General features: G+C 38.2%; 1 protein-coding gene across 1 annotated transcript in view; it reads left to right on the top strand.

Annotated features, from left to right (window-relative positions):
• LOC139700765 (phospholipase B1, membrane-associated-like) overlaps positions 1 to 13,427 on the top strand; it is a 66,319-nt gene that overhangs the window by 47,750 nt on the left and 5,142 nt on the right. Inside the window, exons 3-6 of the mRNA XM_071599187.1 lie at positions 1,972 to 2,191; positions 5,042 to 5,268; positions 6,981 to 7,137; positions 9,139 to 9,293. Of these exons, the coding sequence (XP_071455288.1) occupies positions 1,972 to 2,191; positions 5,042 to 5,268; positions 6,981 to 7,137; positions 9,139 to 9,293 (759 nt within the window). The remainder of the gene's footprint in view (positions 1 to 1,971; positions 2,192 to 5,041; positions 5,269 to 6,980; positions 7,138 to 9,138; positions 9,294 to 13,427) is intronic.

Here is a 13,427-nt window from a genome sequence, read left to right as displayed (position 1 = left end):
TGCAATATTCGATGAGAGGTACTTTTTATCTAAGAAGGCAAAGACTTTCTTTTTTAAGCCATTATAAGCTCTTCTTATGCATTGTAGCAAAGTTTGTGGTATCAAGGAAATTGATGTAGAAGATACATTTAAAAAGCAAGTGTTCATTATCAACTTCTCATGGCCTTGAAACGTTCATGTATATGGGAAGAGGAATCAGACAGGCGCGCTATTGTCTATAAAGGCTTGTTCATTGTACATAAACGAAAATAACAATGATTTCTTGTTTACACCTCCAAATTTTAACGAATCCTCTATTATTTAATAATCTTCGTCAAAGTTTTTTTTTTAATCTAAGATAATTAATTAGAACTGAAACTTGAAAATGTTTTCTATTCATCCAATAGGCACAGTACTCTTAAGAACATACCAAATTTCTTTGAAGTAGCTAATATAGTACGCAAATGATAATGTAATAGTTATTATGTGTAAGTATTGTTTTAGACACTTCTACCTGTAGTTAAGAATTAGATCAAATTTCATGCTTGATAAATAGCAAGAAAATAGTTAATCTTTTTTCTCAAAAATATTTATGTGCTTCCATTTCGCCTAGATTTCCTTAAAGTGTTATAAAATACTCTAAAATTGCTTTTATTTATTTTTTTGATGTCATGTTGATTTACCTACAACTATTTATGCAAGTGTATAAGTATTTCATATATTTCTCATCCTCGATGGTTTAGAAAGGCAATGTAGCTTATTAGTATTGCGTAACAATCTGATGGGCGATGTGATTAAGTGTGGAAGAGAGTTACGCGGCTATCGAAGGTGCGTAGCAAGTCTCGTGAGTTGTGAGACCTTTGATCCCTTGGTGCGGCGCTCGAGTGGGCGGAAGGTGGAAGGGAAAAGGCGTTCTATCACGAGCAGGGGCACCATTCACTTTCACGGAGGCCCGATCAGAACGCGCTGCAATCATTTCCACCTTTTACTGCAGCCGAAAACCTCGTCACTGTAACCAGAAAAACCAAGTCTCGGGGAACAATCGCTAAAATATTTTTTTAAAGTAAGATTCGCATACTTAAATTCGCAAAGTTGCTGAAAAAGTCTCCAATACAAAATATCGTTGCACTCTAATCGCGAATGTTGTTGAGGGAAAGTAAGCCTTAGAGGATAAGATATTCCGTAAAACCACTAAGACTCGGGGAGATCAAATGTCTACGTCAACCCTAGAAGAGCCCAATTAAAGGATTGATTCTTCTGTAAAACCATGAAAGTTTCTTAATTTTGAGCGTGATAATCTTATGGGGACGTATTTAGTTTTGTTTCTATTCTTTTGATCAGGCAATCTCATCAATACCGACGAGGCATCCACCTGACCAAGGGGGTTGGACCCTAGAAAGTGGATAGACCATTGTGTGTTAAGAATTATATACACGCCAAAGATATTCTTTACCCTCCATGGCATAAGAGTTTCCTTCCCCTCCTCCCCATCACTGGCGCCATGACACCCTCTTCCCTTGCGGTCCTTTGTTCTTTTCAAGCAACCTTTAATGAATTTACCAACCTTTTTTGTTAGGAAATAAAATCCTTTGACTTAAGGTGCTCAGTGCTCCCGACAAATTCACGATGAGACCAAACTGTAGCGAAGCAATCAATACCTGCTTTTTTCATTCTAAGATTTCCTTCATTCATCTCATAAAGGTAATTTTATTTAATTCAGTTGCATAAAATATTTCAAACGGGCGGTTCCCATATTATTTCTGAGGCTATTTTGACGTCCAAGTATCTTTCTAGCTATGCTTTTATTTACGGCTCCAAGTCTGACGGTGAGGTGAACGTCGAAAACCGAGTCGTCCCGTATTAAATTTTCTGTGGAATCACAAAGTTATTATTTTTTCATTTCTAATATGAGTCGATTCTGTAGAGTTACGCCTGAAACCATCGATCCCTTATGGTCAGGAGAATGTTGACACGCCTTCCGCCCTTCCCCAGGATGAAGTCCAGGATGAGATACCGCCCGCCTATCCGTTTCCGTGTGATGTTCGAGGGTACCGATCCCGGGAGATCCCGAGCAGCGTCCACTACCTACGCCCTGGGGACATCGATGTCGTGGGGGCCATCGGCGACTCTCTTACGGCCGGTACCACGGCCTTCGGGGAGAACCTCTACGACTTGTTCACGATGGACAACCGAGGCCTATCCTTCTCAATGGGTGAGCACCAAAGATTCTTACGTGCCCAATCAACCCCCTGCCCCACTCCCCCGATCCATAAGTCCTTCCCCCTCTCCCCCCGCCCCACCATCACCTGTTTTAGGAACCCCGATTCTAGTGACACCTTAGCGTTAGATATCCAGGCAAGTCAGGCCTCCACCGTTATTATCGTTTCCAATTCGAAGTCTTTTTTTAACTGCCCCTCTGCATTCTTCTTTGTTCCATGCTAATTCTATTAGTTATCTAGCCCCCCTTTCTCATATATTTCTAATTCTATATTTGTGTCTGGGTCACCAACGCTAGGCAAATTTTACTTGAGAGATTACTAATAAAAGGTTCTCATTTTCACATCAATTTTATATTTACTAATTTATATTAAACGAGAATCACACCGACCACATCCGACGCACACCCTCGTCTTGCCCTGATTTTGTGCTGACCCTTGACTTTTCTCAGTTTGAGTAATATTCTCCCAGGAGTTGTGCCCTTTTTGAATGTGAGTGAGAGAGTGTTTTCTTGAGTGCTTGCGGGTGTGTCAGCTCTGTGTTTGTCCCTCGCGCGGAATTTATTCCTGTAAACAGTCACGGATAGTGTGTATCTGTTCATAAACCCATGCATCCTTAATAGAGTCCCTTTAACCCTGTGAACGATATCAGTTTTGAATGAGTGTGTATGTCTGTATTTGGTCACGGGTGAGGGAGTAACATTCCCGCAAACCTCCACAGAAGGGTATTCTGGTTGAGAGGTTGGGGTTGATCACTGCCGTGGTGTTTTTTCTCCCACAAACCATCACAGAAAATTTTAGTTTTCTTTGGGGACGAGTGGTTTTAATTTACGTATTAAGCCATAGGATATTTTCTTTAAGCTGGTTATGGGAATCACGCCGTTATTGCCGTAATTTATTCTTCATTGGGGTGCGGTGAAGTTTTCGCGGGTTTCCCACGGCGACAGAGCGTCAGCTGTCCGGGCAGTGGACACCTTGACCACCCGATGGAATCCCCACGAAGACTTCAACACAGTCGTGCGCCGGGAAAACACCCAATCTTACATACTTGGAGAGTTCTCCGAAAACAAAAGATAACAGTGACCCTTAACCTAAAGACACGGGCCTGACACGGAAGCTGACACGGACCGCATAAGACGCGACGAGATTTTCATGAACTTCTTTGAGGAAAAGTCTCGTCTTATGCGCCGAAAAATACGGCAGCTTGAATGCGATATATAGTATATCTTTTTTCGTCCGAATAATCTATGGAAGCTATTTTTAAAAGCTTTAATTATGAGTTTCAATTTAAAATTGCATAATTTATCACTCGTTTTCAATGAGTGTGGTAATTTGTTATTAATTCTAATACCCATTGCCATTGTGCTTTTAAATTGAATTCCTGATTTATGGTAACTTTTGCGGATGTTGTGAGGATTTCCAGCTGAATACTTAGAGTGAATATCACTATTTGCGTGAAAGAGATGGATATTATTTTTTAAGAAGACAGACATGGCAAATATGTACATAGATGGAATGGAAAGAACATTTAATTTTTTGAATAAGGGCCTACTTGATGTCTTATAAGCAGCACCAAGAACATATCTAATTACTGTTTTTTGAATTAAGAACAATTTTTGCAATATGCACACAGATGATACCTAGAGCACTACTATATTCACTTTCATGCGCGGGCAGGTTTTACGTCCATCTGGTTAGCTGCTTTCGCCCAAGCATAGTAGTGCCAAATGTAGGATGGTGGTACTTGAAATCGAAAGACAACTGGAACCAGATATCTCCTCCAGTACTTTACTTTCCTTGTCCTCAACATATATTCGAGGTACATTCCATACTTTTATTCCCAATTTCCATGGCGTGCTTGTTCGGAAAGAGATTCCAATAAATAATGTTGTACCTCTAAAGAAACCATCCTTCAAATGTCCTTCTTTGATGTTCACATCGAATTCTAACGTGTGAACTTACCCAGAGCTAAGCATGTAACCAGTGTTGCTTAATGATAGCGGGATATTTTACAATGATTAGAGCTATTAACTCAAAGATTGCTGCTTTTGTCGAGGACAATGACTTTAATGCATAAGAAGTTAGCTGTTAGCGCGAAATATTCTTCGCTCACGACCCCATGGCGCTGGAAGTTGAACGAAACTACAAGTCGAGTCTCTCCCTCTCTCGCTGGAGAAACAGGGCATGACATTGCTGTCAACTCAGAACGAACTTATTTTGATGTGGTTGTCGTTACCTCCGTTCAATCCCCATCACGGGACATGCATTACGCCAATGGTGAGCTGTATGAATTACTACTTTTGAAAGAACCACTGTCGTGGCCTGGGTGATTTCTCCTCAACGATGACGTACTGCATAATGTATGAAATGTACAAGCTTAATTTTTATGTGTGGCATCCTTGTCCTTCGTTAAGGGGAAAACCATATTCCTGGCATTTTTAATAACAGAAGATGAGAACCTAATAACAAATGAAAGTCAAATTATAATTCTTAAGCTTCTCTGTGGCAATTAAATTTCTATATTATTTTTTGACGAGGTTATTTTCTTTAGTATTGATTTCTTGTACCTCAGATATTCCAACTGGAGTTTGAACCATAAATACCTTTCCTAAGTCTCGTCATTATTTTCCTCAATTATTATAGACTTTTCATAGTGTGTCCAACCTCTCTTCGCCATGCTGAATTTTATCTAATAATTGAAATGGGAAGATGCGCATGAATTAATCGTCACTCGATGTAAAATTCTCCGTGATGGTCATAACCCATTGGAACACTTTGTTGCCTGAGAGTGCGTAGTCGAGGTCATTTTTCTTAACAAAATCTTCGTCAACCATTCCTCCGTGCAGGAGGGCAGAAGACTTGGCGACAGTACTTGACCCTTCCCAACATCCTGAAAGAGTTCAACCCGCAGTTGGTGGGGTTCTCCTTGGGAGACGGCAAATCGGAGAACAGGAACGCCCAGTTCAACGTGGCCGTGGCTGGGGCGATGGACCAAGACTTGCTCTACGAAGCGAAGGTCTTGGTGCGGCGGATCAGCAAGGACCCGCGAGTGGACATGCAGCGCCACTGGAAGGTAAGGCGGGAACTGCACGAACTGATACGATACGAAGCCCGCTCGTTCAAAATGTCGGCGGGTGCTAAGCAGAAAAGTGAAAGCGTTATCAAGTCGTGGGATGCAGTTCTGATACTCTTGATGGAGTACATTACATCAGCGTTGAATAGCGACTGGAGCAGATTTTTCAATGAGCCATATTGCATCGCCAGCTAAGCTTGGTGAGATGGTGTGTTTTTTCTGTGATGATTAATATCTGACATGTATCTTGTGAATGACGCGGCGTGTTCGTCCCTGACAAACCTTTGAAATCCCAAAAACCACTAATGAATTCAGTAATTGTGGCGAAACTTTTTTCTAATTCGAATTGAACATTTTCCCGATTTCTAAAACCAAATGTAAGAATCTTGTCAAGTACATGCCATGCATTTTTATTTGTTCGTCTACACACATAGCTTCGATAAACTTTGAAGACATTTTAAATATACATTCCTGTTTTGCTCTATCTGGTTCATATTCAAATGTGTTATTTTCATGTTCATTCTTTTACCTGTACCAATTTTTTAAATAATTCCTCTTTTGATTAAGAAGATAAATTTATTCAACCATGTGTCACAAATGATACTGCCTCAGACAAATATTTGTAAAAATTCTTCATGGTTGGAGTAAAGTACTCGGTTTGCGATCTCCGCGTACATTTTCATTGTTCAGAGTCATGGTGGCCTTGCTACCACACCACCACCTGATGTGGTAGCAAGGCCACCATGTCAGGTGAAGATGCTGCCTTGCTATGAAATCATGGCTGTTAACAATAAAAATGCATGTGGAAACTGCAAGATTAGTTCATTTCACAGATCTAAAATGAGTACCACATATCAAATGCACTGCGACTAGAGCTTTTAGATTTTTACACTTTGTGATGAGAACTCTGGGAAAAAGCTCATATTCAAGGAAATATTTCACCTTTACGACTTTTGTTAGACCAATGTAAGAATATGAGGCAGCGGTTTAGGATCCTTACCTTGCCTAGGAGATTATGCAATTGGACAAAATTCAGTGAATAGCCACAAGATTTGCAATGGAAAATTTCCTAAGAAAGGCTAGTGATCATGGAAATATTTTTAAAATTAGGCTGGGAATCACTCAAATCTAGGAGGAAGAAAGAATGCCTGAAGTACGTATAATAATTTTACATTGGAGATCTAAAGATATTTCAGAAAGGTTGGAAAAACTCTCTTTATCTTGGGAGAATGCACAGACCTCTGTGTAGACCATTGTTTTAAGATTGAGTTGCTATGGTTTTTCCTGATTCAGGGAAATATTCCTTTTTGAATAATGGGATAGAATATACGAATGCTCAATCCAAATGTATCCTAGAGCCCTTGACAAGTAACTGGGATGTTTTTGACTAGGCTGAAAAAATGGATTTATTTTTTTCAAGAGTATGTTGTTTATGTCTTATAAATTTTTAGGTGTATTTGCAGGGTATATTTTACATTTCCTATAATATTTGTGTCACTTCATTTTTGCCACCTCATGTTACCATCCAACCAAATAATCAACTTGTATCTATTGCATTAATAATAATAATAATTTACTTAAATCATTTGTTAAGACTGAAACTGTTATTGATATATGCTTTTATGATAGCCAACCTTTAATAATAACTCTTTAAATAAAATTTTTAATTAATTATAAATAAATTAAAGTAATGATATATTTTAATTTTTCAGCTCATTAATGTGTGGATAGGTACAAATGACATGTGTTCTGACGAATGCTTTGACCGAAGTCAAACTCCTGAGACACACCGGAAGAATTTGGAATTGGCAATTGATTACTTGTATGCTCACCTTCCACGAACATTTGTGAATCTCATCTCAGCCCCATGTAAGTTCATAATTTAGATGCACACCACATTCATTATTGACACTGATGAAGCCTAAAAGTTAGATGATCATGAAAAGATATTAGGGAACATAAAGATTTGCTCATTTTCCATTGAGAAATTTATCAAGAAATCCTCAATGTTTCTAAAAATACGAAATTCTAACTTAAAAAATAGTTTTAGTGAATATTACTTTATTCGAGGGTAAGTTGGCAGCACTGCTCTCAATGGTTGCCAATTGTGATATCATGCATTTGGAAAAATAAATAAATTGGAGAAAAATTTTTTTTTTGTTAATCTCAAATCATAGACCTAATTTCTCATTATATTTAATGTGAATGCGATCCAAGATAACTGCTTTTTCATGCAAGATTTGTATTCTCCATCAATTTTTTTTTAAATTACTCATGACCAAATCATGGTTCCTTGTTGATGATTCCAAGGAATGAAGCCCTTAATTCAAATTTTAATTTTTCTATGGGTTGCTAAACTATTTTTAAATGATGGTACATTAATCACAATGATTTATTTCATAAGTAAGAAAAAATGGAGTGCTTTGAGTGGCTTTAGCTTAAGAAGAGCACTGAATTCATTGGAAAAATCTCCCATTGAGGGCATTTGGGACAGGGCAAAACAGTGTAAACCAAGAGTGAAGCACATATTGTTCGCACCACAATCAGAGGGTGGTTTGGAAAGCTATCGAGTCCATGAGACACAGCCTGAAGACTCAGCAATTTAATCTTAGCGGCTTGTGGGTTCTCTTATAGCAATGTGGAGAGAGAGTAACATTAATCTCTTGACCCTAGAAAGTTAATACAATTATACTGAAAGTCATGTTTTGTGATATGATGAACTGTTTACATGAAATTTCTGGATAGATGAAGTACCCATTTTATACACTTTGCCTTCGAGTGGAACTTTTGTTACCTCAAGCTTTTGTTTCTTGAAGCTGAAGTGATATGATTCTCCACAACCTGGTATTAAAACCTTTTCAATAATAGCACTTCTGCTTTACTGATTGTGGGAAGAATTATATCATTTGATAAATTTGGTTTGGAAAAGGTACAAAACTGACAGCTTATGAATCCTCGCTTTGTGAGAGTTTACTCTGCAAAATATATGTATTATTTTTCCTAGGACCCATTTGTGTAATAAAGTGGATAAATAGTGTGCTGCCCATGATGCACATAGAATGCATTGGTAGGACTTTTAAAGAGGCCTATTTATTTGAATGGCATCAAGGTGAGATGTGATTTAAGATGCCTGTCATTTCTCCAAAAACTGCTGGCCCCAAAAAGATTTCTTCTCTTTCCAAGCTCTTTTAACTAGAACAATGGTAATTTTTCTTTGTCATTTAAAATACTTATTTGGGATAATTTGCCCAATTCAAGAGAAATACTCCATTAGGTGGCCTATCAATTAATATATGAGTTTACAGAATAATAATATTGCATGTACACTCGAATATTAAATTAATTGGATAGAACTCATTGATAGTTCCTCAATGGAAAGTCAAAATCGAAAATACTAAACATTAAGGATTATTCACTTTATATTGAAATTTTTTGCAAAATTAATTTTGATCTTGTAACATTTTTGGAGACAGAACTACTTTTCAAGGCAACAATTTCAGAGTGTAAAAACCATCGCCTTGACTGGGATCCCGGTCAAGGCGAATGATTGACACAATCTGAAATTGTTGCATTGAAATGTACCTATATTAGCGGATGACTCCGTTAAAAGTCACTGTTGCAGCATATCCCACAGTTTATTTGAATGTTTACTTTTCAAGATTGAGGCATGCAAGAAAGCTCCTTCATATTTGTGTACAGCAATGAAAATTCCCATAATAATGGAAAAAGAATTATATCTGTTTTCTTCTCAATTGTTGATTTCCTTCGTCGATACCTTGACATATGGTGGGTGTCCCAGCATACATGTTATTGCCATTGTACACCTAAGATCCTGTTGCAGTAATACTTATGCAGTTATTTTTATTGCAGATATTCCTGCATATGCCAAACTTACAAATCTCGAGGATGCATGCCAGACATTAAGAAAAATATCGTGTCCCTGTTTGTTTGGACCAAACGAAGCTGAGAAGTTTAAATATGTAGATAAGCTTTCAAGGGGCTATCAGAAAGCTGAGCAAGATTTGGTAATTATCTTGAAAATTATGTATGGATTTTATTTTTACTAAGCTATACTTATGGATAAAATAATGAGATAGAATGTAAACTGCTCAGAGACGTTTTGGTATGTCAGGTAGGTACCTTTTATTGGAAAGATTAACAACAACAGCGTGTGCTTGAGAATATCCTGGAATCTTGAACGGGGTCTACTCTACAGCCTCGTGAAGGATTCCATCTCCATCTGAAATTCTTTAACAGGGTCTCACAGCCTCGTGAAGGATTTCAGTCAGGATAGTGTGCGTGTGGCTGTGTGTTGGTCCCTGACGCGGATTAATTTCCCGTAAACCACCACAGAGGGTATTCTGGTCGAGAGGTTGTGGTTGGTCCCTGACGTGATTCCCGTTAAACCAACACAACAATTGGTCTGACGAGAGATTGGCAACTAATTTTTACGGCCATTGGAGTTTTCTTCCCCTGTCTTATTCTTGTTCAATGAAATAGATATGGTAGGGGAAGAGAGGACTGAACTTACAAACAAAAAATATGGGTAGTCAAAGTCTAGATTCATTTTTTGAGTCAACATACTCCTTTCTAATAATTTCGTTCATGCTACTCTGTCCTTCACCTTAATCTCAATTACACATTGTTCCCTGCATAGCATTCTGTTCCTGACATTTCTAATATTCCTTGTCTCTAGAGAGTCTCTTTGGCCACGTTCACAAGGGCCTTTTATTCACCCCTTCCTCTAAATCCATCTACTCTTCTCTCATGTGGGCATCCATTGTGGGTATTTGACTCTTACCTATTCTCTTAACATTAATAAACAAGGATCATACTGACTTCACCCTTGTCTCTATTGCCATTGCATCCAGTCCACATTCTTTCATAACCCAATATGTCTCCCTATCCCATTTCTTGTGCCTTAACTACTAATGCTCCCCCCAAGTGCCCCATAAACACTGCATTTAGCCTATTATTTACGCCTATCCCAGCATGCCCGAGCTTTGGCAATGTGCAGAAAACTAGGGAGGAGTACAGCTATATGCACTGCTATTGTTGCTGCCCTTTACATTAATTAATGTATACATTCCAATTAAGATATGCGCTACCAACTACCTTTTTGCCAAAATTTGCATAGCTTTTAATCTCTTCAGCTTTCCTACAATCTTTCTCAAACATTCTTCCAATATGCATGGGCATTCACTTCTCCAATTATTTCACTAATTTACACTTGTTACACAATGATACTTCTAATTTTCTCAATGGGATCATCATTGACCGATATTTAAAATTTTCTAACCCTTAATTTTATCCCCTTTCCTCACTGAAGCTATTTAAGTGCCTCTGTAAGTCTTGTAGGCTCTCATCATAGCAATACCCTAGTGTACAGAGACTAAAATATACATATTTACATCTTCAATCAATACACCTTACAAATACATTTGACCCATATAAGCCATCTCCTGAGCTGCTTACAATTCACCAAATACTTAAGAATCACATGGCTATGCAGAAGTCAGTTCATTGACCATTGGTTAATGTGAAGATAGTATATGACAGAGTTAATTGAGGACTGTTGTGAAAGGTTTTTGGAGAATATGGAGTGAATGATCAGTTGTTGAGTGAGCAATCAAAATAGTAAGGCAAGTGAAAGCGTGAGTGGGTTGAAAGAATGAGACATGGTGTGAAACAAGGATGCATATTTTTATGGAAGAGGGGAAGATTTTGGGGAAAAATTCAAGGATTGCAAAAAATGTATGGAGGGGAAATTAGGAGGCAGTGGTGGGCTGAAAGCTGTGATATAATGTTGAATGATTATGATTGGAGGAGAATGAAAAATAATCTGAATATTTGCATGGACTAGGTTAGAAATTACTGTGAGCTGATGAAGGAAATATGGTGTGGCAAAGGTTGATTACACTTAAACATGTTGCACGGTAGCAGGGAGGTACTTCAGGTGCATATGAAAATGCGCAGTAGGTTTACGGTACCTGCTATTTAAAGCCCACCTCTAATTGCTAGACTGTACCTATGATAAAAATGATGAATCAGAGTATAATCCTGGATGATTCAGTTTATTCCCTGAATCAGCCAGGATGTTGGATGTCATTCATCTGATATGTTCCAAAATCCACCCGTGCAGCTAACTTACTCTGGTGTAGAATATTCATTTGAAACACTCTTTAAACCTTTCACCTTGAAATGGTTTTCTTCCATCTTTATTTGATTCCTCCCATCTTGATTTGGTCCCATCCAAGCTTCTGCCCTAGCTCATAATTGTATTTCATACCATCCACCATGGGATGAAATTCTTTTGCAGCAGAATCACAAAGTTTCAGTTAACTTTGTAATGTATGTAGAAGGATGATCATTTGCACCTGAAACATTGCTCACCTCCCTCTCTGTCTCTCAGCTGTCATTCAAAGTGGAATGATAGAAATTCAGATCAGTAGAGGACGCTAGATATCACCAGGGTAAACCACCCTGTGGTATGTTTCTGGCTCTGTGAAACTGTTCAACGCTTGGTAGATGGGCAGAGTTCATTTTTGTTTTCCAGAATGGCAATAGGTGTTCAACGCACAATACAGTCTCTGGTTGGTCTTCAAGGTAATGATGAGCGGATTTTGTGCAATGATGTCAAATGTGTAATTTTTATCCATTCAGACCACCTCTTTTATTTCAGGCCACCTCTCCTCTTGCTAAAGTCTCTGTTCTAATCTCCAGGAAAACCAAATGTTGTGACTGCAAAGCTACATTTTACAGATTCTTCAGATCTTTTCCCTTGCATCTTTTCATGCTTCTTGTCACCAGTGACCTTATTTTTAAGTTCTGCTTTATCTACAAGAATTCTTTCCTTAATGCCATTTATACTTACCCATTTACTTTCAAAATATGTTGAATGTTCTACCAATTTTAATGTACTCCTCCTACTTCAATCTTTAACTGGTCCATCCAATTTTTGAGAATCTCCATTACCTTGGTTTTCTTATGATTATTCTTCATCCTATACATCGCACAATTATCTTTCACACATTTTAAACAATGATTGATATCCTTGCCTGACTTAAGCTTCATAACCTAGGGTTCTAATTGCTTTAATTAGCTCTCCCCTACTTCAATTCTAAGCCCAGACCTTCCATACCTCTATTATGATATCCTTGGCATATAATACACAATCAAAAGGTAATAAATATTCTGCAATACCCTACCCTGCCCATCATTATTATTCTCTATCTACACTTCCTGTAGTCGTGAAGTATTATTCATGAGCGTATCATGAACAAGTTACTAGTCCAGCAATGACATCTTCCATTCTGCAATTCTTTCATTAACTTGTATGAATCTACACTGCTGAATGCCTAATTGAAATAATAATTTGTGTCCTTCTCTTTCCCAAATCCAAACTGATATTCACCTAAGTTATTGTTTTTCCACTTATCCAACTTAATGCTGATAATTTTTAGTATAAACCATAAACACAGTAATCAACCCGAAGGTCGGTTTGATTGTTGGTCGGTGAAGGCCCTATACGGCGTGTGAAATTTCACACATCAGGGTAGGGGGGCCAGTTCCTTTCCCTGTGCCAGTTATGGTTTCCCAGGAAGACCTGGTACCCGAAAAATCACAAAGCTTGGGTGGAGCTGCAGGTGCCCAGAGTGCCTTGCCTGGGAGTCGAACCCGGGACCCTCCGGTCAGCAGTCCAACACTCTACCCACTGGACTACCGTGGCCTGTAATTTTTAGTGTAACCATGAGCAAATTTAAATCCATCAACACAACTACTAAATAAATATTTTGTGACTGCTAACAAACAAAACACAATCCAGCAAGCTACTCTACATCAATTCCCTCTTCATCTCTGAGTGGTTCCTTCCTCCCTTCATCCCGTCCAACATCCCTATCATGTTCCTGCCCTTTCCTCATTTGCCTAACATTCTCCCTTCTAATACACTCTTCTACATTCCACTGCCGATCAATCAACCCTTCATCCATTTTTCCTGCCTCCTTAAGATATCAATACATTTATTTGTCAATACATATATTTACATTACTGTCTTTTCAATGCTTTTAATGTAAATTCTGTACATTATTGTAATACATTTTTGTTTACCACCTTAGCCCAATTTGGATAGCAAGAATTTAAAGCCATCCAATTGGCTT

The sequence above is a fragment of the Hetaerina americana genome, unplaced genomic scaffold, assembly GCF_022747635.1.
Source record: "Hetaerina americana unplaced genomic scaffold, ioHetAmer1.1.p SCAF_11, whole genome shotgun sequence".
Classification (NCBI taxonomy): Eukaryota; Metazoa; Arthropoda; class Insecta; order Odonata; family Calopterygidae; genus Hetaerina; species Hetaerina americana.
Note: the sequence above shows the minus strand (reverse complement) of the source record. Positions and strands in the feature narration are given on the sequence as shown.